At 45.9% G+C, this 23,799-nt stretch overlaps 1 protein-coding gene across 2 annotated transcripts in view; it reads left to right on the forward strand.

Annotated features, from left to right (window-relative positions):
* p2ry1 (purinergic receptor P2Y1) overlaps positions 1-22,634 on the forward strand; it is a 64,900-nt gene extending 42,266 nt beyond the window's left edge. Inside the window, exon 3 of one of the 2 annotated variants that reach the window (XM_073041633.1) lies at positions 19,191-22,634. In XM_073041633.1, coding sequence (XP_072897734.1) covers positions 19,236-20,321 — 1,086 coding nt within the window. In that variant the 5' untranslated portion in view covers positions 19,191-19,235 and the 3' untranslated portion in view covers positions 20,322-22,634. The remainder of the gene's footprint in view (positions 1-19,190) is intronic. The other variant, XM_073041631.1, reaches the window with a different exon arrangement.
* Positions 22,635-23,799: the final 1,165 nt, after the last annotated feature.

Consider the following 23,799-nt stretch of genomic DNA (forward strand, 5'->3'; position numbering starts at 1 on the left):
CCAAAACTGGAAAAGTCTATAAAGAGTAGTGAACACAGCCCAGTCCATCACAGAAAAAGCCCTCCCCATGATTAAGCACATCCACAAGGAGTACCGTCGCAGGAAAGCAGCATCCATCATCAAGGATCCCCACCATCCGGGCTATGCTCTCTTTTTGCTGTTACAATCGGGCTGGAGATAGAGGAGCTTTAGGTCCCACACCACCAGGTTCAGGAGCAGTTGATACACTTCAGGAGTAGTTACTACTCCATCAGGATTCTTAACCAGTGTGGGTAACTTCACTTTCCTCAGCACTGGACCGATTGCACAACCAATGGGCTCACTTTCACGCTGCACTACAACTCATGCTCACAAAATTATTTATTACTTTCACTTTTATTATTGTTCTTTCTGTTTGCATTTGCACGGTTTCTCATTTTTAGCACATTGGTTGTTTGGCCGTCTTTGTGCATAGCTTTTCATTGATTCTATTGCTTTACTTTGTATCTGCTGTGAATGTGTGGTGAACTAGATATACCTGTCTGACTGCTCCTGTGGCTCCTCCCAAGACCCTGCTGACTACCCCTGTGGCTCCTCCCACAGACCCCTGTATAAAGGCGACTGTGGCCTGCTGCTCTCCCTCATTTTCCCCAGGATGTAGTGTTGTTCTTCAGTCAATAAAAGCCGATATCTCACTTCCTAAGTCTCGGCGTGAGTTATTGATGGTGCATCAATTTTATTGACTGAAAGTTACAACATGGAAACCGCTTTACGCCCAGAACGCCTAGACTTGGACCCCCGAGACCCTGGAGCAGCTCTTGCCTTTGAACACTGGCTGGTGTGCTTCCAATCGTACTTAGAGGAGGTTCGTGCCACCGACTCGGCTGTTCGGCACAAACTTCTCTTCTCGAGGGTCGCCCCAAAAGTTTATTCGTTCATCAGGGACATATCCACCTACGAGGAGGCGCTTGCCGCCCTCCGAAGACAGTACCTGCGGCCAGTAAATCCAGTTTATGCACGGCACCGCTTGGCAACACGAAAACAGCGGCCTACGGAGTCGACTGCTGAATTTCTCCGAGAACTACAGGCACTCGCGCGGACTTGTGACTGCCAAGCGCTCACAGCGGAACAGCATAAGGAACTCTTGGTCCGAGACGCTTTTGTGACTGGGGTCCGGTCAGTGTGTATCCGCCAGCGGCTGCTGAAAAAAGCTGATCTTACCTTACGCTCCGCGATAGAGACGGCCGATTCGATAGAGGCTGCGCAGTTGTACGCCGAAGAAGTCCAGCCGAGCCATTCCCCGGTTCCGAGCGAATTCGCCAACGCCGCTGCCAGTCGCGGTATCTCAAACCCCACGAATTCGCCAGGTATGAAACTCTGTTACTTTTGTGGGCTTCTGAAACATGCCAGGGACAGCTGCCCGGCGCGTGAAGCGACGTGTTCCAGCTGTGGGAAGAAGGGCCATTTCGCCAAGGTCTGTAAATCTAAACCACGCCCGGGGTCGAGCAGCGCTGCGTCTGAGACCTGGGGGCCGCCATTTTGCATGACCGGATGTGGACAACCATCTTTGCCGGCGTCACCAGGCCCCGCCCCCGCCTCGCCATCTTGCATGCCCGGATGTGAGCGGCCAACTTTGCCGGCGTCACCAGGCCCCGCCCCCGACACGCCCCGTTCTACGCTGGCTTCCGTGACCCTCGACCAAAGCGCCCCACACCAGCTCGCAAGGTCAATGATGGACATCCTGGTGGAGGGGCACAGGACTAGCTGCCTGTTTGACACGGGCAGCACTGAGAGTTTTATTGACCCGGCCACAGTGAAACGCTGCGGACTCGTGACACGGCCGGTCCGTCAGAAGATCACCTTGGCTTCAGGGTCGCATTCCACAGACATCCGGGTGGGTTGTGTAGCGACATTGGTGGTGCAGGGCACAGAATATCGGAACTTTGCGTTCCTGGTCATGCCTCGGCTGTGCGCACCTGTGCTATTGGGGCTGGACTTCCAGAGCCATCTCGAAAGTGTGACTATGGCATATGACGGGCCCCACCCACCACTCACTGTCAGGAATCCTCAGTTTGGTGGGACTTCGCTATATACTCCGTTACCACACGCACATACACCCCGAACCCCACATCCCGCCCAGCACCATGTCGATAGCTGTGCTGCTGACACTATTTGCAACCTCTCCACCCTCAAGATCCCTCCCCCATCGCTGTTCACCAACCTGACCCCCGACTGTAAACCTGTGGCAACTAAAAGTCGGAGGTACAGTGCGGGGGACAGGGCCTTTATTCATTCAGAGGTGCAGCGGCTGCTCAGGGAGGGGATCATTGAGCCAAGCACAAGCCCATGGCGGTCCCAGGTGGTCGTTGTTCGGACTGGGCAGAAAAATAGGATGGTTGTGGACTACAGCCAGACCATCAATAGATTCACGCAGCTTGACGCGTACCCCCTACCCCGCATCGCGGATATGGTCAACCAGATAGCTCAGTACAAGGTGTACTCGACAATTGATCTGAAATCCGCTTATCACCAGCTCCCCATCCGCCCAGAGGACCGCCCCTACACCGCCTTCGAGGCGGGTGGCAGGCTCTATCACTTTCTGCGCGTCCCGTTTGGTGTCACAAATGGGGTCTCGGTCTTCCAGAGGGAGATGGACCGGATGGTGGACCAGTACAAACTGACGGCCACATTTCCCTATCTAGATAACATCACCATCTGTGGTCGCGACTGGTCGGACCATGACGCCAACCTCCAACGTTTTTTCCAGGTGGCCGATGCTTTGAACCTGACTTATAACAAGGACAAGTGTGTGTTCAGAACCACACGACTCGCTATCCTTGGGTATGTCGTGGAGAACGGGGTCATTGGCCCTGACCCCGACCGTATGCGCCCCCTGTTAGAACTCCCTCTTCCCACTACTCTCAAGGCCCTCCGGCGGTGCCTGGGTTTTTTTTCCTATTACGCCCAATGGGTTCCCCATTACGCAGACAAGGCCCGCCCCCTGGTCAAGTCTACCACCTTTCCCCTCTCTGCCGAGGCCCGCGCGGCCTTCAGCTGCATTAAAGGGGACATTGCCAAAGCAACGATGCATGCGGTAGACGAGACCATTCCCTTCCAAGTAGAGAGTGACGCCTCTGACGTCGCGCTGGCTGCTACCCTCAATCAGGAAGGCAGGCCAGTGGCGTTTTTTTCTCGTACCCTTCAAGGCTCTGAACTTCGGCACTCCGCGGTGGAGAAAGAAGCCCAAGCCATAGTGGAAGCTATTCGGCACTGGAGGCACTATCTCGCCGGCAGAAGGTTCACCTTGCTGACCGACCAGCGCTCGGTTGCGTTCATGTTCAGCAGCCAACAGCGGGGCAAAATCAAAAATGATAAAATTTTGCGATTGAGAATGGAACTCTCCACCTATACTTACGATATCCTGTACCGGCCTGGCAGGCTCAATGAACCATCTGATGCCCTATCCCGGGGACCGTGTGCTAGTGCCCAGCTCGACCAGCTGTATGCCCTTCATGCCCAACTTTGCCACCCGGGGGTCACCCGGTTTTATCACTTCATTAAAGCCCGGAACCTGCCGTACTCCCTGGAGGACATCCGGACGATGACCAGGGACTGCCAGATCTGCGCTGAGTGCAAACCGCACTTCTACCGTCCTGACACTGCGCAGCTTGTCAAGGCCACCCGCCCTTTTGAGCGACTGAGTATTGACTTTAAGGGCCCCCTTCCCTCCACCGACCGCAATGTCTACTTTCTCAGTATTATTGACGAGTACTCGCGATTCCCCTTTGCCGTTCCCTGCCCCGACACTACTACCACGTCGGTCATAAAAGTCCTGCGCCAGCTCTTCACACTGTTCGGATATCCCTGCTATGTCCACAGTGATAGAGGGTCCTCCTTTATGAGTGACGAGTTGCGCCGGTTCCTGCTTGCTAGGGGCATAGCTACTAGTCGCACCACGAGTTATAATCCCCGGGGGAATGGCCAGGTGGAGAGGGAGAATGCCACACTGTGGAAGGCCATACTTTTAGCCCTTAAGTCACAAGGGTTGCCGGTCTCCCGATGGCAGGAGGTCCTCCCTGAGGCACTCCACTCTATCCGCTCCCTGTTGTGTACGTCCACTAATGCCACCCCTCACGAACGCTTATTCTCTTTTCCCAGGAAGTCTGTCACTGGGACCACCCTGCCAGTTTGGCTGACGTCCCCGGGGCCAGTGCTGCTGCGTAAACATGCGAGGAGTAATAAGTACTCACCACTGGTCGAGAAGGTTCACCTCCTGCATGCTAATCCCCAGTATGCCTACGTGGTCTTGCCTGATGGGCGGGAGGACACGGTCTCTGTCCGCGACCTGGCGCCCGCCGGAGCAGCAGACCACTACCCCGAGCACTCCACGGTAACTATGCACCCTGTACCCGAGGTGACTCCGCGCGCACCGTGCCCCACACAGACTCCGTATGCGTCTGTTCCAGGGCCCTCGCTCACACGTGAGGGATCCCTGACACCTCCTGTTGGGACAGAATTAACCCACTCTCCGCCTTCGGAGCACACACCACCTCCGGCACCTGTGCCGTCATCACCTCCGGCTCCTGTGCAATTGCAGCCGGAGCTACGTAGATCGCAGCGAACGATTCGACCACCTGATCGACTTAACCTGTAAATATGCTTGGGAATTTTTTTTAAACAAAGGGGGGGTGAATGTGGTGAACTAGATATACCTGTCTGACTGCTCCTGTGGCTCCTCCCAAGACCCTGCTGACTACCCCTGTGGCTCCTCCCACAGACCCCTGTATAAAGGCGACTGTGGCCTGCTGCTCTCCCTCATTTTCCCCAGGATGTAGTGTTGTTCTTCAGTCAATAAAAGCCGATATCTCACTTCCTAAGTCTCGGCGTGAGTTATTGATGGTGCATCAGAATGCCTGCAGGAAAATGCAAATCAGGGGAGTATATTGTGATGTATACGCACTTCGATAATAAACGTGAACTTTGAGTTGCTGAATTGCTTAAACCTCCAAAGAGCTAGGGAATGGAATTTGGCTTGTATGGTATGGATGTGGTGGACAGATTTGTGTCTTTTGATGGCCAAAATGGTGTGGAACTGCGATGTAAGCTGAATCAGGCTTAGTTGCTTCGTAAATTCATAGAGATGGTTTTGGGGACAGATTAGGGTTTAAGGACCAGGATAAGGGGAGTTAAGGGTTAGGGGCTTTAAATGAAATTGAAATGTCAGTGGCTGGAACCAGCACTCCCCAGTACCCATAGATGAGGGCTGGTGACCTCCCCCCTCCCCCACCAGGCCAGCAAGTGCCCCACTGATTGACAAATCCTGGGATCGGAGGTCCTTTCAGGCAAGAGTGTAAGATCCAGTGAAAAGTCTCTGTGATGGAAGTCATGTCTGCAAGTCAGAGACTACAGCTCTGGGGCAGTATAGGTTGGAGGCCTGGAGGTGGCCAGTCCTAGAGTCGGAATTCTGTCTGTGAGTCTGTGTGGGTAGGGGAGAGAGGAAAGGAGCTTAGCTTGCTGTTGTTATTTTTACATTCTATTTCTTCTTCTCGTTGCTGGCACCGTTCTGCTGAGCATTGACGGCATACTATTTTGGTGCCAGAATGTGTGGCAACATTTGCAGGCTGCCCCCAGCGTATTGTTAGGCTGTGTTGCTAGTTTACACATGCAATGTATTTCACTGTATGTTTCTAAGGACATGTAATAAGTAAATGAATTTGAATCTGAGTCCATATAATGATCACTGAACCCCTAGGAGTTTCTTTATCATAAGCTCTCTAATTTATAATTAGGCAACCAGAAATGAACATAATTGAATTGAATTGACTTAATTTCTTACATCCTTCACATACATGCGGAGTAAAAATCTTTACGCTACGTCTCTGTCTAAATGTGCAATCATAGTAATTTATAATAAAATAGAAGCGTCAATGTAACATAGAAATACACTCAGATCAGCATGAGTTCATCAGTCTGATGGCCTGGTGGAAGAAGCTGTCCCGGAGCCTGATGGTTCTGGCTTTTATGCTGTGGTAATGTTCCCCGGATGGTAGCAGCTGGAATAGATTGTGGTTGGGGTGACTTGGGTCCCCAATGATCCTACGGGCCCTTTTTACACACCCGTCTCTGTAAATGTCCTGAATCATAGGAAGTTCACATCTACAGATGCACTGGGCATAATATTACAAGTGTGATCTAACCAGAATTTTATAGAGCTGCAACATTTCCTCACAGCTCTTAAACTGAATACCACAACTAATGAAGGCCAACAGATCACATGTCATCTTAACAAACCTATCAACTTGTGCAGTAACTTTGAGGCATCTATGGACGTGAATCCCAAGATCCCTCTGTTCCTCCACACTGCTGAGAGTTCCTCCAGCATGTTGTGGGTGCTATCATGCTTTCTTTTCTCCTTTTGGGAGATGGCTACCTATAAGCAGCAGGGCCTACGGGACAGGACGGAGACAGGTCAGTCGTTGAACTGGTAGGTTATAGGAATGTGAAAGGCAGAGATGGACAGACAGTATGTTTTCTCCCCAGAGTTGAAATGCCTCATACCAGAGGGCATGCATTTAAGGTAAGAGGGAGTAAGTTCAAAGGAGATGTGAAGGGGCAAGTTATTCTACACAGAAGATGGCAGGTGCCTGGAATACACTGCCTGGGGTAGTGGTAGAGGCAGATATCTGAGGGACAAATAAGAGACGTTTGGACAGGCACAGGAATGTGAGGGAAATGATAGAATATAGACATTGTGTAGGCAGAAGAGATTAGTTTATTTGGCCATTTGATTCCTTAACTGCTTCGGCACAGCTTGTAGGCCAAAGGACCTGTTTCTGTCTGTCCTGTTCTCTGTTCTATATCTGATGAAATAATGTTCCCTCTTGTGTGCAATATGTACTTTGGGACTCTGTGCTTGGTACAACTCCGTACAAGATTCCCAGCTGCATGCGTGTGTGTAGGGGTGTGTGTGTATACACATTTTCAGCTGGTAGTGCTGATGCCTCACGGTTTCAGAGACCCAGGTTCGATCCCGACCCCGGGCACTGTCCATGTGACGTCTACACTTCCACCACCCCTCCGCCCCCAACCGTGACTTCATGTGTTTCCTTATTTCCACCCACATTCTCTAAGACCATAAACCATAGGAGCAGAATTAGGCCCATTGAGTCTGATCCAACATTCTAACATACTGATTTATTATCCTCCTGCCTTAACCCCATGACCTTTGACACCCTTACTAATTGAGAACATAACACCCCCTGGTTTAAATATACCCAATGACTTGGCCTCCACGGCCGTGAGTGGCAATACATTGCATAGGTTCACCGTTCTGAAGAAGTGCAGGTCAGAAGGTGAACTGGTGTTAGTTGCTTCTTGTGGATTCCTTCATTACTGATATTATAACCATTCTAGCTTTCTACATTTACATTTCCCATCTGAAAGAATTAACCTTTATTCTGCTCTTTTGGACATACTTAGAGTATTGTGAGCAGTTTTAGGCCCTTTGTCTAAGAAAGACTGTGAAGACAGTGGAGAACGTCCATAGGAGATTCACGGGATTGATCGGGTTAACGCATGATGGCTCTGGGCCTGTGTTCACTATAGTTTAAAACATTGGGGGGAGATCTCAATGAAACCTACCAAATATTGAAATATTCTGTCTCTCTATCGAACATAGATAGTGTGGACATGGAGAGGACATTTCCTATAGTGGAGGACCAGAGGGCACAGCCTCACAATAGAAGGAGACGTTTAGAATAGAGATGAGAATGAATTTCTTTAGCCAGAGGGTAGTGAATCTGTGGAATTCAGTACCACATTCTAGAGCAAGCATATCATACTCACAATGTTTCTTTGTTATCTCAGGATATGTGACAATAATACCCAATTCCATTTCCACCATTAATTGCTCCTAGTGTGTACATATGAGTGGTGGCATGGAGATACATCTATACCAAAGCTGTAAGGCACTCCTTCCCCTCCACTAGTCTGCAGGTCACTCTTGGGCAAGGTGTAGCACCTGCTTAGTCCCTGATCAAGGTGAGATGAAACTATGGGAGCAGGTGGTGGATGGTCATATGAACAGATAGTGCACATCGCAAGTCCTTGGTATGTAATCACTGACGCCAGGCGGACAATCTCTGAAGAGCATTGATAAAGGCTGGGGTCACCTATCTTGTAAAGACACTGCCCAGAAGAAGGCGATAGCAAACCATTTCTGTAGAAAAGTTTGCCAAGAGCAATCATGGTCATAAGACCATGATCCTCATATTATTTGACATGGCACATAATGATGACGATGAGTGTGTATGTGAGTGGTAGATCCTGGGGAGGGGAATGGGGAAAATTCAATGGAATTATTGGTGGTTAGTTTGGAATTGGTGAACAGAAAAGCATCTTTCCTTACTGTATAACTACCACGTCGCTACAATATTCTGAACTTGCATGTGCTTACATGGAAGTCAGGAACATATTAAAACAAAAGCAAAGTGCTGTTGGGCCACAGCAGATCAAGCAGCATCTGTGGAGGGAAATGGACGGTCAATGTTTCAGGTCGACGTCATTCATCAGGATTGGAAAGAAAGAGGGTAGAAGCCAGAATAAGAAGCTGGGGAAGAGGGTGAAGATAGATAGATAGATAGATAGATACATTATTGATCCCAAAGGAAATTACAGTGTCGCAGTAGCATTACAAGTACACAGATATACAAATATTAGAAGAGAAGTAAGAAAGAATAAAAACTAAGTTACCACAAACAGTCTAACAGGAGGAATTGTCACTTCCCCAGCTATAGGTTGACTTATAGCTCAATGGCTAAGGGTAAGAGTGACTTTGTATAGTGCTCTTTGGAGCAGCACAGTTGTCTTACTCTATTACTGAAAGTGCTCTTCTATTCAGCCAAGATGGCATGCAGAGGGTGAGAAACATTGCCCAGAATTGCCAGAATTTTCTGCAGGGTCCTTTGTTCTACCACAGCCTCCAGTGTGTCCAGTTTAACTCTGAAAACAGAGTTGGCCTTTCTGATTAGTTTATTGAGCCTGTTGGCATCACCCACGTTGATGCCATTGCCCCAGCACACCACCGCATAGAAGATTGTACTGGCAACTAGAGACTGGTAGAATATGTGAGGGGGAGGTCTGCACACTCCAAGGGATTTCAGTCTCCTCAGGAAGCAGAGGTGACTCTGACCCTTCTTGTACGCAGCCTCTGAGTACCACTGGCAGGTGATTGGTGAGACTAAATGATGTGGGTGGGAGGTTAAAGTAAGAAGTTTGGAGATGATAGGTTGAAAACATCAGGGCCGAAGAAGTAGGAATCTGATAAGGGAGGAGAGCGGACTGTGGGAGGAAGGGAAGGAGGAGGGGCAACAGATGGAGGTGGTGGGCAAGTGAGAAGAGAAGGGGTAAGAGGGGAGCCAGAATGAGGAATGGAAAAAGGGAAAAGAAGAAGGGGGTAGAAATAACTGGAGTTTAGAAAAAAATGATGTTCCTGCCATAGAAAAAGGAAGGGGGAAGAAGGCAGAATAAGAATGTGGAAGCAGGTGATAGGCGAGGGGCAGGTGGGTGGGTGAGGGAACAGAGGATGAATTAGGAAGTTGGAAGGGGAAAGATGGAAAAGGCAAAGGGCTGAAGAAGAAGGATTTCTGATAGGGGAGGAGGATAGACTATGGAATAAAGGGCAGGAGTTAGAGAACCAGAGGAAGGTGATAGACATCTGACCTCTCAACACTTGAATGAAAATATAAGGATATGGTCTCATTGCTGGATATTAGAGAGATCTTACCTTGATATTTCAGAAATGAATGTTAGCGGGCAAGGAGTTGTAATACAATATAAATGTCTGAATTACTGGAGGTGTGATTGTATGGAGCGTACAACATAAAAGATCCTGAGGGGCCTGAAAGGGTGATCCACATATCATCTTCTTCAGCCCTTTCCCTTTTCCAACTATCACCTCCCAGCTTCTCACATCATCTCCCCTTCCCTGGTCTCACCAATCACCTTCCACCCTGTAATCCTTTTATTCATCGGCTTTCATTCTCCTCCATAGACACTGCCTGACCTGCTGAGTTCCTCCAGCAGTTTGTGTGTGATGCTCTGATTGTAGAGAGGATGCTTCCTCTGTTAGGAGATTTAAGAACAGGGCCTCAATGTATAAAACAAGAGATGGTCCGATTAAGACCGAAAGGACAATTTGTTCTTTGTCTTGTGCATCTTTGGAATCCTCTTCTCTGAAGACAGTGGAAATAGAGTGATTATTTTTTGGACAGTGGTTTATAGATTCTTGTTAAACAAACATTTATTTTGGATAAATGGGAATACAGAGCTGAGATCACAATTAGAACAGCTATGACCTAATCTTATTAAATGACAGAACAGTCAAGGGACTGAGTCACCTACTCTTAGTCCTATGAGTAGCTTTGTTTGTCAGTGGGATCGCAGTTACCAAGGCAGTGGAACGGATACATTAAGATCATTGTATGCAGATGGTTAATGGTGGGAGTGCCAAATATGCAACACTAAATAATTGACGTTGTTTGAGATTTGTTCAGTCAGTAGTGTCATGGTGAAGAAACAGAAGATAGACTACTACATATTCACAAAGAGCTCGAGTCACACATAATTACAGGCACACAATCGCATTAGACACCCAGTCGCATTTGCATTTATGCACAAATTCACTCGCACACACTTGCACACAACTGCATTAGCACAAGCAAATTCACACTCGTGCACTATCACATGCATGTTCACATTCACACACACTCGTGCACACAATCACAAATATTCAGGCTCATTCACAATCAGATCCATACACACGTATAATTGTAATTCCCTGGTTTAACATAATGCTTATTTTATTAATACAGTCATGCTTTCTGCAGATTTTCTCAAACTGCATTAGATGTTCCTTTAATTACATTATACAATTGAGTATTTCATTTTTGCAGTTTAAAATAAAAATTCAGTTGATTAAGTTAGGCTTGCCTGATTAGCCCATAAGTTTGGCTTGTTAACATTTTTTTCCCAAGAGAAAGTGTGTGAAAGGAATGGAGGAGCTATTTTTTTTAGAGAGAGCATGGGATGGAAAGAGGAGAAAGGCGGAGGAAAGAAACGGGCAACAAGTATAACATAAGTAGAACACGGTGGAATGCTCAAAGCGATCAATTTTGAAGGACAGATGCTGCTGTCAGAAAATCTTGCAGACTTTGGTCTCAAGGGGAATGTATAGATAACAGTTAGTTAGCTAGATAGCACACAACCTCGGAGGTTGCGTGAATTTTTTTTCTCTGGGTCAGGTTCTTCAGTACAAGACCATTTCCGTACTGTGAGTAAACAAAGTAAAAAAAACAGGATTGATTATGCAAAAGTGAGCTCCAACAATTATGTGTACGATGCAGACTAATATACAGTATAATGGGCTCTTCATTTTGTATGACATAGTATTATTGTGTTTGTTATAGCTTACAATATTTTGCCAATACAATTTCAATCGAAGTTTACACTGGTATGAGTTAAATTATTGCTTCCTGATGAGCAGTAAATTTGCATGGGAGCGTCAGTTTTCACACAAGTAGCAGTCCTATTTTCACTTAAAGAAACATTCAAACTTTTATGTGTTGTGTTTACCGGAATCATATTGACCCTGGGGTTGTTTATTGGAAATGGCCTTCTCATTGTTATTCCCATGCATTATAGAGTTATGTTGCTGTTAATAGCTAACTGATTACGAGCCTACAGTGAGAGGGTTACATAATGAACAGACATATCATCAATCCCTCAAAAACTCATACGTCATACGTGTTCAAAGAATGGAAGCAAATGCAGAGATATCTAATTCCTGACCAAGTAATAAGGCCCTGATTAGGGGGTTGGGTCAAGGATGTTCACATGTCCTGTCCTCTGTGGCTCCATTGGTAATTGCACATTTCCACAATCAGGAGGTCCCAGGAATTATTTTGTGTCTGAACGGATGTAAATAAATTGACAGACGCATGTGAAATGAGCTGCCAGCACAAGTGGTGCATGTGAGCTTGATTTCAATGTTTAAGAGATGTGTGGATAGGTACATGGATGGTTGGGGGTATGGAGGGTATTGCCCTGGTACAGACTGATGGGAGTAGGCAGATTAAATGGTTTGGTCTGGACTAGAAGGGCCAAAGGGCTTGCTTCTCTGCTGTACTTTTCTATGACTCAATATAATCAATTCAAACTTTGCTTAAATGTTGAAATTGAGCTTGCCTGCCTCACTTGTACCAACAGCTTATTCCACATTCGGACAACCCTCTGAGTGAAGAAGTTTCCCTTATGTTCCCCTTAAACTTTTCACCTTTCACCCTTACCCATGACCTCTGGTTATGGTCCCACCTAACCTCAGTGGAAAAAGCCTGTTTGCAATTTTGTATACCATCTATCAAATCACCCCTCAATCTTCTATATTCCAAGTAATAGGGTTCTAACCTTATAACTCAGGTCCTCCAGACCTGGCAACATCCTTGTAAATTTTCTCTGCACTCTTTCAATCTTGTTTACCTCTTTCCTGTAGGGAGGTGACCAAAATTTCACACAGTACTCCAAATTAAGCCTCACCAATGTCTTATACAACTTCAACGTAACATCCCATCTCCTGTACTCAATACTTTGCTTTATGAAGGCCAATGCACCAAAAGCTTTCTTTACAACCCTATCTACCTGTGACACCACTTTCAATGTATTATACACGTGTATTCCCAGATTCCTTTGTTCTACCACACTCCTCAGTGCCCTACTGTGTAAGACCTACCCTGATTGGTCCTATCAGAGTGTAACACCTCACACTCGTCTGTATGAAATTCCATTTGCCATTTTTCTAGCTGGTGCAGATCCCTCTGCAAGCCATGGAAGCATTCCTCACTGTCCACTATGCCCCCAATCCTGGTGTCACCCACAAATTTGCTGATCCAGTTAACCTCATTATCATCCAAATCATTAATATAGATGACAAGCAACAGTGGACCTGCCACAGATCCCTGCAGCACCACAAGTCACAGGCCTCTGGTCAGAGAGGCAACTATCTACTACCATTCTCTGCTTTCTCCCACAAAGCCAATGTCTAATCCAGTTTACTACCTCATCCTAAATCCTGAGCAACTGAACCTACCTCACCAACCTCCCATGTGGGACCTTGTCAAATGCCTTGCTAAAGTCAACATCCACTGCCTTGCCTTCATGAACATTCAAGGTTCCCTCTACTTGTTATCATTACCTTTTATTCTGACAGACACATATAAGCCTTGTACTTTCAAAATTTCACTTTTGAAGGCCTGCCACTTATCAAATACATTTTTGCTAGGAAACAGGCTGTCCCATCCGCACTTGGCAGATCCTTTCTGATACTATCAAAATTGGCCTTTCTCCAATTTAGAATTCCAATCCGTGGACCAGACTTTTTGCATATTTACTTTGAAACTAATGGTATTCTGTTCACCGGATGCACAGTGTTCCCCCACACGAACTTCTGTCTCTTGCCCTGTCTTATGCCCTAATAGCAGATCAAGTATCACACTCTCTCTTGTGTTCTATATACTGATTACGGAAACCTTCCTGAACACATTTGACAAACTCTGTCCCATCTAGTCCTTTTACAGCTAAGCTTACTGTACTGTACAGAGGCAGTGTGGACTGAGACTCCTAATAAGGAGAGGCGATGAAAGGGCAAAATTGCAGTCAATAGGATGAGTTGCAATCTAAATGGTAGACAGAATCGAGAAGTGTGAATACGGGACTGAGGGTGTTATATGTGAATGCATGGTGTATACGGAATAAGGTGGATGAACTTGTAACACAGTTACAGATTGACAGGTATGATGTTGTGGGCATCACTGAATCATGACTGAAAGAAGATTATATCTGGGAGCTTAACACCCAAGGATACAGTCTGAATCAAATGGACAAACAGGTAGGCAGAGGGGCTGGTGTGGCTCTGCTGGTAAGAAAAAATGAAGTCAAATCATTACAAAGAGGTAACAGAAGGTGGTGGATCACTGTGGGTAAGGAATTGCAAGGGTAAAAAGACCTTGATGGAAGTTATATACAGCAGTAAAGATGTGGGCAATGTTATGATAGTCATGGGAGATTTTGATACGCAGGTACATTGGGAAAATCAGATTAGTGCTGGATCCCAAGAGGGGGAAATTTCTAGAATGTCTATACGATGGCGTTTCAGAGCAGCTTGTAGTTGAGCTAATTAGGGGATCAGCCATTCTGGATAGGGTGTTATGCAATGAACCAGAATTGATTAGAGAGCTTAAGATGAAGGAACCTTTAGGGGAAAGTGATCATAATTTGATCGAACTCACCCTGAAATTTGAGGAGGAGAAGCTAAAGTCAAATGTATCAGTTTTACACTGGAGTAACAGGAATTACAGAGGCATGAGAGTGGAGTTGGCCAGAATTAATTGGAAAAGAACACAAGCAGGGATGACAGCAGACCAGAAATGGCAGGAATTTCTGGAAGCAATTCGGAAGGCAAAAGATGCATACATCCCAAAGAGGAAGAGGTATTCTAAAGGCACGATGACGCAACATGGCTAGCAAGAAGTTAAAGCTAACATAAAAGCCATAGAGAGGGCACATAATAGAGCAAAAATGAGTAGGTAGCTAGAGGATTTTAATGCTTTTAAAAACCAACAGAAGGCAATTGAAAGGTAATTAAGAAGGGGAAAGATGGAATAATATTAAAGAGGATGCCAGTAGTTTTGTTAGATAAAGTGTAAAAGAGAGGTGAGAGTGGATATCATAATGCTAGAAATGAAGCTGGAGAGGTAGTAATGGGGACAATGAAATGGCAGATAAGTATTTTGCATCAGTCTTCACTATGAAGGACACTGACAGTATGGTGGCTGTTCCAGGTGCTAGAGACATACAAGTATGTGAAGTTACTATTACTAGAGAGAGGGTGCTTGGGGAGCTGAAAGGTGTGAAGGTAGGTAAGTCACCTAGACTGGATAGTCAACACCCCAGTCTTCTCAAAGAGGTAACTGAAGAGATTGTGGAGGCATTGGTAATCTTTCAAGAATCACTAGATTCTGGAATGGTTCTGGAAGACTGGAAAATTGCAAATGCTCTCCACTCTTTAAGAAAGGAGAGAGGCAGAAGAAAGAAAATTATAGGCTAGTTAGTCTGACCTCAGTGGTTGGGAAGATGTTGGGGTCGATCGGTAAGGATGCGGTTTTGGGGTACTTGGTTTCATCAAGGGAAGCTCTTGCCTGACAAATCTGTTGGAATTCTTCGTGGAAGTAACAAGCAGGATAGGCAAAGGAGAATCGATGCATGTTGTGTACTTGGATTTTTAGAAGATCTTTGACAAGGTACCACACATAAGGCTGCCATGGTATCACATAAGGTCCCATGGTATAACAGGAAAGATACTAGTGTGGATAAAGCAGTGGCTGATTGGCAGGAGGCAAAAAGTGGAATAAAGGCAGTTTTTACTGGCCAGCTGCTAGTGACTAGTGATGTTCTATAGGAGTCTCTGTTAGAACCGATTCTTTTTACATTTTAAATCAGCGATTTGGATGATGTAATTGAAGACTTTGTTGCAAAGTTTGCAGACGATATGAAGATAGGTGGAGGACAGGTAGTTTTAAGGAAGTAGACAGGCTACAGAAGGACTTAGACAGATTAGGAGAATGGGCAAATAAGTGGCAGATGGAATACAGTGTCGGGAAATGTTTGGCCATGCACTTTGATAGAAGAAATAAAAGAGTCGACTATTTTCTAAATAGAGAGAAAATTTAAAAATCTGAGGTGCAAAGGGACTTAAGAATCCTTGTGTAGGATTCCCTAAAGGTTAGTTTGCAAGTTGAGTCTGTGGTGAGGAATGCAAATGCAAAGTTAGCATTCATTTCAAGAGGACTAGAATATAAAAGCAAGGATGTAATGTTGAGTCTTTATAAAACACTGGTGAGGCCTCACTTGGAGTATTGTGAGCAGTTTTGAACATAGAACATAGAAAATCTACAGCACAGTACAGGCCCTTCAGCCCACAAAGCTGTGCCGAACATGTACCTACCCTAGAACTACCTAGGCTTACCCATAGCCCTCTATTTTCCTAAGTTCTATGTATCCATCCATGACCCTATCATTTATGCCCCCATTACTGCCACCAGCAGTCCATTCCACTCACTCACCACTCTCTGCGTAAAAAAAAACTTACCCCTGACATCTCTGTACCTACTTCCAAGCACCTTAAAACTATGCCCTCTCGTGCTAGCCATTTCAGATCTGGGAAAAAGCCTCTGACTATCCACACGATCAATGCTTCTCATTATCTTGTATACCTCTATCAGGTCACTTTTCAATCCTCTGTTGCACCAAGGAGAAAAAGCCAAGTTCACTCAACCTATTCTCATAAGGCATGCTCCCCAATCCAGGCAACATCCTTGTAAATCTCTTCTGCACCCTTTCTATGGTTTCTACATCCTTCCTGTAGTGAGGCGACCAGAACTGAGCACAGTACTCCAAGTGGGGTCTGACCAGGGACCTATATAGCTGTAACAGCACCTCTTGGCTCCTAAACTCAATCCCACGATTGATGAAGGCCAATGCACTGTATGCCTCCTCAACCTGCGCAGCAGCTTTGGGTGTCCCATGGAGTGCCCCAAGATCCCTCTGATCCTCCACACTGCCAAGAGTTGTGCCATTTGGGCCCCTTATCTCGAATTGATGTGCTGAAACTGAGAGGGTTCAAAGGAGGTTCAGGAAAATTATTCTGGGATTGAATATTTTGTCATATGAAGAACATTTGATGGCTCTGAGCCTGGATTCACTGTAACCAAAGAATGAGGGGTGAGCTAATTGAATCATATGTTGAAAAGCTTCAACACAGTGGATGTGGAGAGGGTGTTTCCTACTGTGAGAGAGTCTTAAAACAGAGGACCCAGCTTCAGAATAGAGGGAAATCCTTTTAGAATGGAGATGAGGAATTTCTTTGGCCAGAGTGTGGTGAATATGTGGAATTTGTTGCCGCAGGCTGCTGTGGAGGCCAAGTCACTGGATATATTTAAGGCAGAGATTGATAGATTCTTGATTAATCATGGCATGAAAAGATATAGGGAGAAGGCAGGAGATTGGGGTGAGAGGGAAAATGAATCAGCCATGAAGAAATGGTTGAGCAGGCTTGATGGGGCAAATAGCATAAATCTGCCCCTAAATCTTATGGTCTTATAATATGGCTGTCCCAGTCAATATGTGGAAAGTTAAAATCACTTACTGTAACAACCTTATGTTTCTTGCAACAATCTATGATCTCTCTGCAACTAAATTCTTCCAAATCCCTCGGACTGTTGGATGTTCTGTAATCTAGTCCCATTAATGTGGCCATATGTTTCTTATTTTTCAGTTCCGCCCATAATGCCTCACTAGACGAGTTCCACAGCCTGTCCTGATGGAGCACAGCCGTGACATTTTCCCTGAGTAGTAATGTGACCCATCCTCCTTTAATCCCTCCTTCTCTGTCAACAGAACCCCGGAACATTGAGCTGCCGGTCCTGCCTCTCCTGCAACCAAGCCTCACTAATAGCTACAACGTCATAATTCCAGGTGTTGATCCGTGCCCTGAGCTTATCTGCCTTTCCTACGATACTTCTTGCATTGAAGTATATGCAGCTCAGGACTCTAGTCACAGCCTTCTGGTTCCTGACTTGGTCTGATGTCTTAACATGTCCCCCCAACCTCTCCACTAGTTGTTCTGGCACTGTGGTTCCCATTCCCCCTGCAGCTCTAGTTTAAACCCTACTGTATTTCTAGAGCAAAAAAAATATTGAGGTAGAATTCATGGGTTTGTTTCATGGGTGGAGTTGAAATTGTGTCAGAGGCTGGGAGGTGCTTGGTGGAAGTGACAAATGGCTGAAGAAGATGGAATCTGACCATGTAAACCAGGTACTGTAGACTATATAGACCATGCAACAGTGGGAAAGAAGTGAGGAGGGGAACCAGAGAGAAGAATGTTGGCAGATGATGGACAGATGGAGAGGTTAGGGGAGGGGAAAGAGAAGGGGTGCTGGTGCCAGTAGGAGGAAGTGCATCATGGTGGTGTCACGCTAAAACAGCACCAGCAACCCGGGCTCGATCCCGTTGCTCTCTGCATTCTCCCTGTGACCACGTGGGTTTTCTATGGATGCTCTGGTTTTCTCCTACTCTGCATACAAGTGCATGTTAGTCGTTAGTGAGGTGTATTTGGGCAACTCAGGCTCGCTGGGCCAGAATGGCCTGTTACCGTGCGGTGTCACTAAATAGATGGATAGCTAGTTTATAAATGGATGGATGGGCGGAGGAGATGGGGAGGAATGGCTACCGGTAGCTGGGGAAATAGATGGTCAGTTTGGAAACTAGCAAGTGGAATCTAAGGTGCTGTTCCCCTAATCTGTGTCTGGCTCAACTTGGCATTAGAGCAGGTTGTGGATGGACGGATCAGTTTGGGAATGGGAGAAGAATTGAAATACCTGGGAGGTCCCGGATGGTATGGAGGGCAGAGTAAAGGTGCTTGACGAAGCTATCCCCCAATCTGTGTCCAGCCTCACTGGTGTAGAGGAGTACGATATGCGAGACTGAATTAGTCAGATCTTTAGAAATTTAGGAAGTCAAGAATTGCAGTGACAGAGCAAAAAAGTGCTGGTGAGGGCAAGATCAAATGAGTCATGATCTCAGCAAATGTTGGAGCATAATAATCTGTGTACACACCCATTCTTTCTGCCTCTAGCAGAGTTAGCACATAAGATCCAAGACCATAAGACATAGGAATAGAATTAGGCCACTTAGCCCATTGTGTCTGTGCCGCCATTCCATCATGGCTGATTTATTAAACCCTTCAACCCCATTCTCTCACTTTCTTCCCATTATCTTTGACGCCCTTAATAAACAAGAAACTATCAACATCTGCTTCAAATATATCCAATGACTTGGCCTCTGGCTGTGGCAATGAATTCCACAGAATCACTACCCTTTGACTAAAGAAATTCTTCCTCATCTCTGTTCTAAATGGACATTCCTCTATTCTGAGTCTGTATCCTCTCGTCTTAGACTCCCTCACTATAAGAAACATCCTCTCCATGGCCACTATCTGGGCCTTTTAAGTTATAGTTGATCGAGATAATTCCCTTAAAATATCAAAATAGTGATTAAATATTGTAGATAATACAAAGCTAAACTTCTCTTGTTCAATGTTTCAGATGCTTTTTACATTGTTGGAACACGGGCCAACCTGTTGATGCTGAATGGACAACCTTGGCTTTGATACAATGGAGGAAACTTTTTCTAACTTCTCTGACTTGATGAGTAGTCCAACCGCTGCTATCAACAAAACCTGTTACTTGACCAAGGGCTTCCAGTTTTACTACCTGCCCATCATGTACATCATTGTCTTTGTCACCGGCTTCATCGGCAACAGTGTTGCCCTCTGGATGTTCATATTCCACATGCGACCTTGGAGCAGCATCACCATCTACATGTTCAACCTCGTCCTGGCCGATCTCTTCTACGTCTTCTCCCTGCCCATTCTGATCTTTTACTACTTCAACAAGACGGACTGGATCTTTGGTGAGGCTTTGTGCAAGCTGCAGCGGTTTATATTCCATGTCAACTTGTACAGCAGCATCTTGTTCCTCACCTGCATCAGTGTCCATAGGTACACGGGGGTTGTCCATCCCATGAAGTCACTGGGCAGGCTGAAGAAGAAGTCGGCCATCATCGTCTGCGCATGTGTGTGGATTGCTGTGGCAGTCAGCATCTCCCCGATACTGTACTTCTCCAGGACAGGGCTCAGGAAGAATAAAACCAACACCTGTTATGACACAACGTCAAAGGAACTCCTTCACACGTACTTCATCTACAGCATGAGCACCACCTTCTTCGGATTCTGCATCCCCTTTGCCATCATCCTGGTCTGTTACGGTTTCATAGTGAAGGCGCTGATATCAAATGACATGAAGACTCCTCTACGAGGCAAGTCCGTGCGTCTGGTCATCATTGTGTTGCTGGTCTTCGCAATCTCCTACCTGCCCTTCCATGTGATGAAAAATCTAAACCTTCAGTCCAGACTTTATTACCAAGGGATAGACATGTGCACGTGGAATAATAGGGTGTACGCCATGTACCAAGTGACCAGGGGTCTTGCCAGTCTCAACAGCTGTGTAGACCCCATCCTGTACTTTCTGGCTGGTGACACCTTCAGGAGGAGGTTTACCACTGCTGCCTCTAGGTTTGTGTCCAGGCGATGTGGGGCCCAACAACCATTCAGGAGCGAAGAGAGTCCGCTGCAGGCGATGTCAACTATCTCACAAAATGGAGACACTTCCCTCTGAACCTGTATTTAGGCAGTGAACTGTGTCATTTTCTGTAGGTTCAGCAGGTACTGTAAGCTATTGCACTTGAGGCTGATTTAATTTCAAAGCATTTGTCTCTGTAGGAAATGACGATGAGTGAGGTATTCAGGAATTAAATGCTCAAGCATGCTGTCCTTACAGAACCACTCCAATTCCAAATCAGAATCCATTGTGAACCTGAAACTTGAATTTTTTTTAAATTGTTTTGGCATTTGACAAGGTTTTTAATTGTCACTCCACTTCCTGCAGCATTGCGACCCTCCCTCCCTGTCCTAACAGTACCACCATGGACGCATTTAGAAATGGGCTTAAAAGGTAAAGAGATTAGCTTTATTTGCTTACATGTACATCGAAAAAACACCATGAAATGAGTTGTTTCGCCTCAATGAGCAATACAACCTGAAAATGTGCTGGGGGCAGCTCACAAGTGTCACCAACGCTTCCCGCGCCAACATATTGTGCCCAGAAATTACTAAAACTAACCTTCATGTCTTTCTGAAAGGTAGGAGGAAACTGGAACACCCGGAGGAAACCCATATGGTTACGGGGAGATTGTACAGACTCCTTACAGATGGTGGAGGGAATTGAACCCTGACCTTCGGAATGCTGTTGCAAAGCATTACGCTAACTGCTATGCTACTGTGCTGCCCATCGGTCCCATCCTGCAGAAGGTACCAAACCCAGCACTGCCCATCCCCATAAAGTGGCACTGTGCCGCTGTTAGTAAAGCTGCTGCCTCATGGCTCCAATAAACCAGGCTAAGTCCTCGTCTCTGATGCTGCAACATTTGTCCCTTCTCCATGAAATTAATCTTCTTGCAGGCATTCACACCAGAACAAGGAAATACAATAGAGTCAATGTAAAACCACACACAAAGACGGACAAACAACCTGCATGCAAAAGGCAACAAGCTAACAATGTGCAAAAGAAGACAAGCTGTGCAAATACAAAAAAGAACAAATAATAATAAAAAAAAGTAAATAAATAAAACTGAGAGCGTGAGTTATAGAATCCTTCAAAGTGAGTCGGTAGGTTGTGGAATCAGTTCGGTGTTGAAGTGAGTGATGTTACCCATGCTGATGCAGGAGTGTGGGGGTTGTAGGTTGTAATAGGGTTGCATGTGACAATGAGAAACTGTTTTCCACTGTTGAATCTGCAAGGCTGCAATGAAACTCCCTGAAGAGTAAGGTGTTGTTTTTAAAGCTTATTGGCTCTGGCCCTGAGTACAGTCCTCCAGTGAATGCAAATAGACCACTGGATGCTAAACTACTCTCCACCTGTATCTAATAAAGTGGTCACTGAGTCACCAAGTATACGTTCATGATCTGCTGCTGCTGTAGCAGATCCACTTCAAGGTTCAGTATGTTGTGTTTTCAGAGATGCTCTTTTGCACTGTTATAACATGGGTTTATTTGAGTTAATGTCGTCGATCTGGTCATTCTCCTCTGACCTCTCTCATTAACAAAGCATTTTCACTCTCAGAACTGCTGCTCACTGCCTGTTGTTTATTTTTCACACCATTCCCTGTAAACTCAATGGGGCCGGAGCCACCTCTAACGGGATCCAACCAGCAAGCAAACTTTGCCACCTCCAATGGGATCCTGTAAGTCGGTGAGAGCCGACGTAGATTGGAAGACTGCTTTGCCGAGCATCTACGCTCCAACAGCCAGAATAAGCGGGAACCCCCAGTGGCCACCATTTTAATTACACTTACCATTCCCATTCCGATATGTCAATCGATGGCCTTCTCCAGTGTCGTGATGAGGCCACACTTAGGTTGGAGGAACAATAACTTATATTCCATTTGAGTAGCCTCCAACCTGACAGCATGAACATTGATTTCTCAAACTTCTGGTAATACCTCCCCTCCTCCATTTTCCATCCCCTTTTCTCTCTCTCATCTTATCTCCTTGCCAGCCCATTGCCTCCCTCTGGGGCTCCTTTCCCCATCTTCTTTCTTCCATGGCATTCTGTCTTTTTCACCAATCAATTTCCCAGCTCTTTACTTCGTTCCTCCCCCTTCAGGTTTCTCCTATTTAGACGAGGGAATTAAATGCAGCATCTCCAAGTTTGTGGATGACACGAAGCTGGGCAGCAGTGTTAGCTGTGAGGAGGATGCTAAGAGGATGCAGGGTGACTTGGATAGGTTAGGTGAGTGGGCAAATTCATGGCAGATGCAATTTAATGTGGATAAATGTGAGGTTATCCACTTTGGTGGCAAGAACAGGAAAACAGATTATTATCTGAATGGTGGCCGATTAGGAAAAGGGGAGATGCAATGATACCTGGGTGTCATTGTACACCAGTCATTGAAGGTGGGCATGCAGGTACAGCAGGCAGTGAAAAAGGTGAATGGTATGTTGGCATTCATAGCAAGAGGATTCGAGTACAGGAGCAGGGAGGTTCTACTGCAGTTGTACAAGGCCTTGGTGAGACCACACCTGGAGTATTGTGTGCAGTTTTGGTCCCCTAATCTGAGGAAAGACATTCTAGAGGGTGTACAAAGAAGGTTCACCAGATTGATTCCTAGGATGGCAGGACTTTCATATGAAGAAAGACTGGATCGACTAGGCTTATATTCACTGGAATTTAGAAGATTGAGGGGGGATCTTATTGAAACGTATAAAATTCTAAAGGGATTGGACAGGCTAGATGCAGGAAGATTGTTTCTGATGTTGGGGAAATCCAGAATGAGGGGTCACAGTTTAAGGATAAAAGGGAAGCCTTTTAGGACCGAGATGAGGAGAAACTTCTTCACACAGAGAGTGGTGAATCTGTGGAATTCTCTGCCACAGGAAACAGTTGAGACCAGTTCATTGGCTATATTTGAGAGGGAGTTAAATAAGGCCCTTGTGGCTAAAGTGATCAGGGGGTATGGAGAGAAAGCAGGTACAGGGTTCTGAGTTGGATGATCATACTGAATGGCGGTGCAGGCTCGAAGGGCTGAATGGCCTACTCCTGCACCTATTTTCTATGTTTCTATCATTTGGTGTCTCTCTCTGTCCCCTTCCCACCCCCCATCTTTCAAATCTACTCCTCAGCTTGTTTATCCCAGTCCTGAAAGGTTTTGGCCTGAAATGTCAACTGTACTTTTTTTTCCATAGATGCTACTTGGCCTGCTGAGTTCCACCAGCAATTTGTGTGTGTTATGACTGTTGTAAACAACAATTAACACGTTCCCAAGTGCTCTAAAAGGGTCAGAGCCCAATGTTCTCTGGCGCCCCACACAGGCCCAGAGAACTCAATACACCATCCAGTGTTCCTGGAGTTCCATTTGCTCCATTCCCACATTCCCACCATGGGGCACCCAAATACTCCATCTGAAACTGAACCCTCCTTCATCTTACCTGTTTTGTGACTTACAATAAAAAATATCACCTTTTCTTTCCCACCTTTCCATCTCTACAACTGTTACAATCACTCAGTGTACAAAGTGAATGAATACAGTAACTGTATG

Source organism: Hemitrygon akajei, chromosome 3, assembly GCF_048418815.1.
Source record: "Hemitrygon akajei chromosome 3, sHemAka1.3, whole genome shotgun sequence".
In the NCBI taxonomy this organism is placed as follows: domain Eukaryota; kingdom Metazoa; phylum Chordata; class Chondrichthyes; order Myliobatiformes; family Dasyatidae; genus Hemitrygon; species Hemitrygon akajei.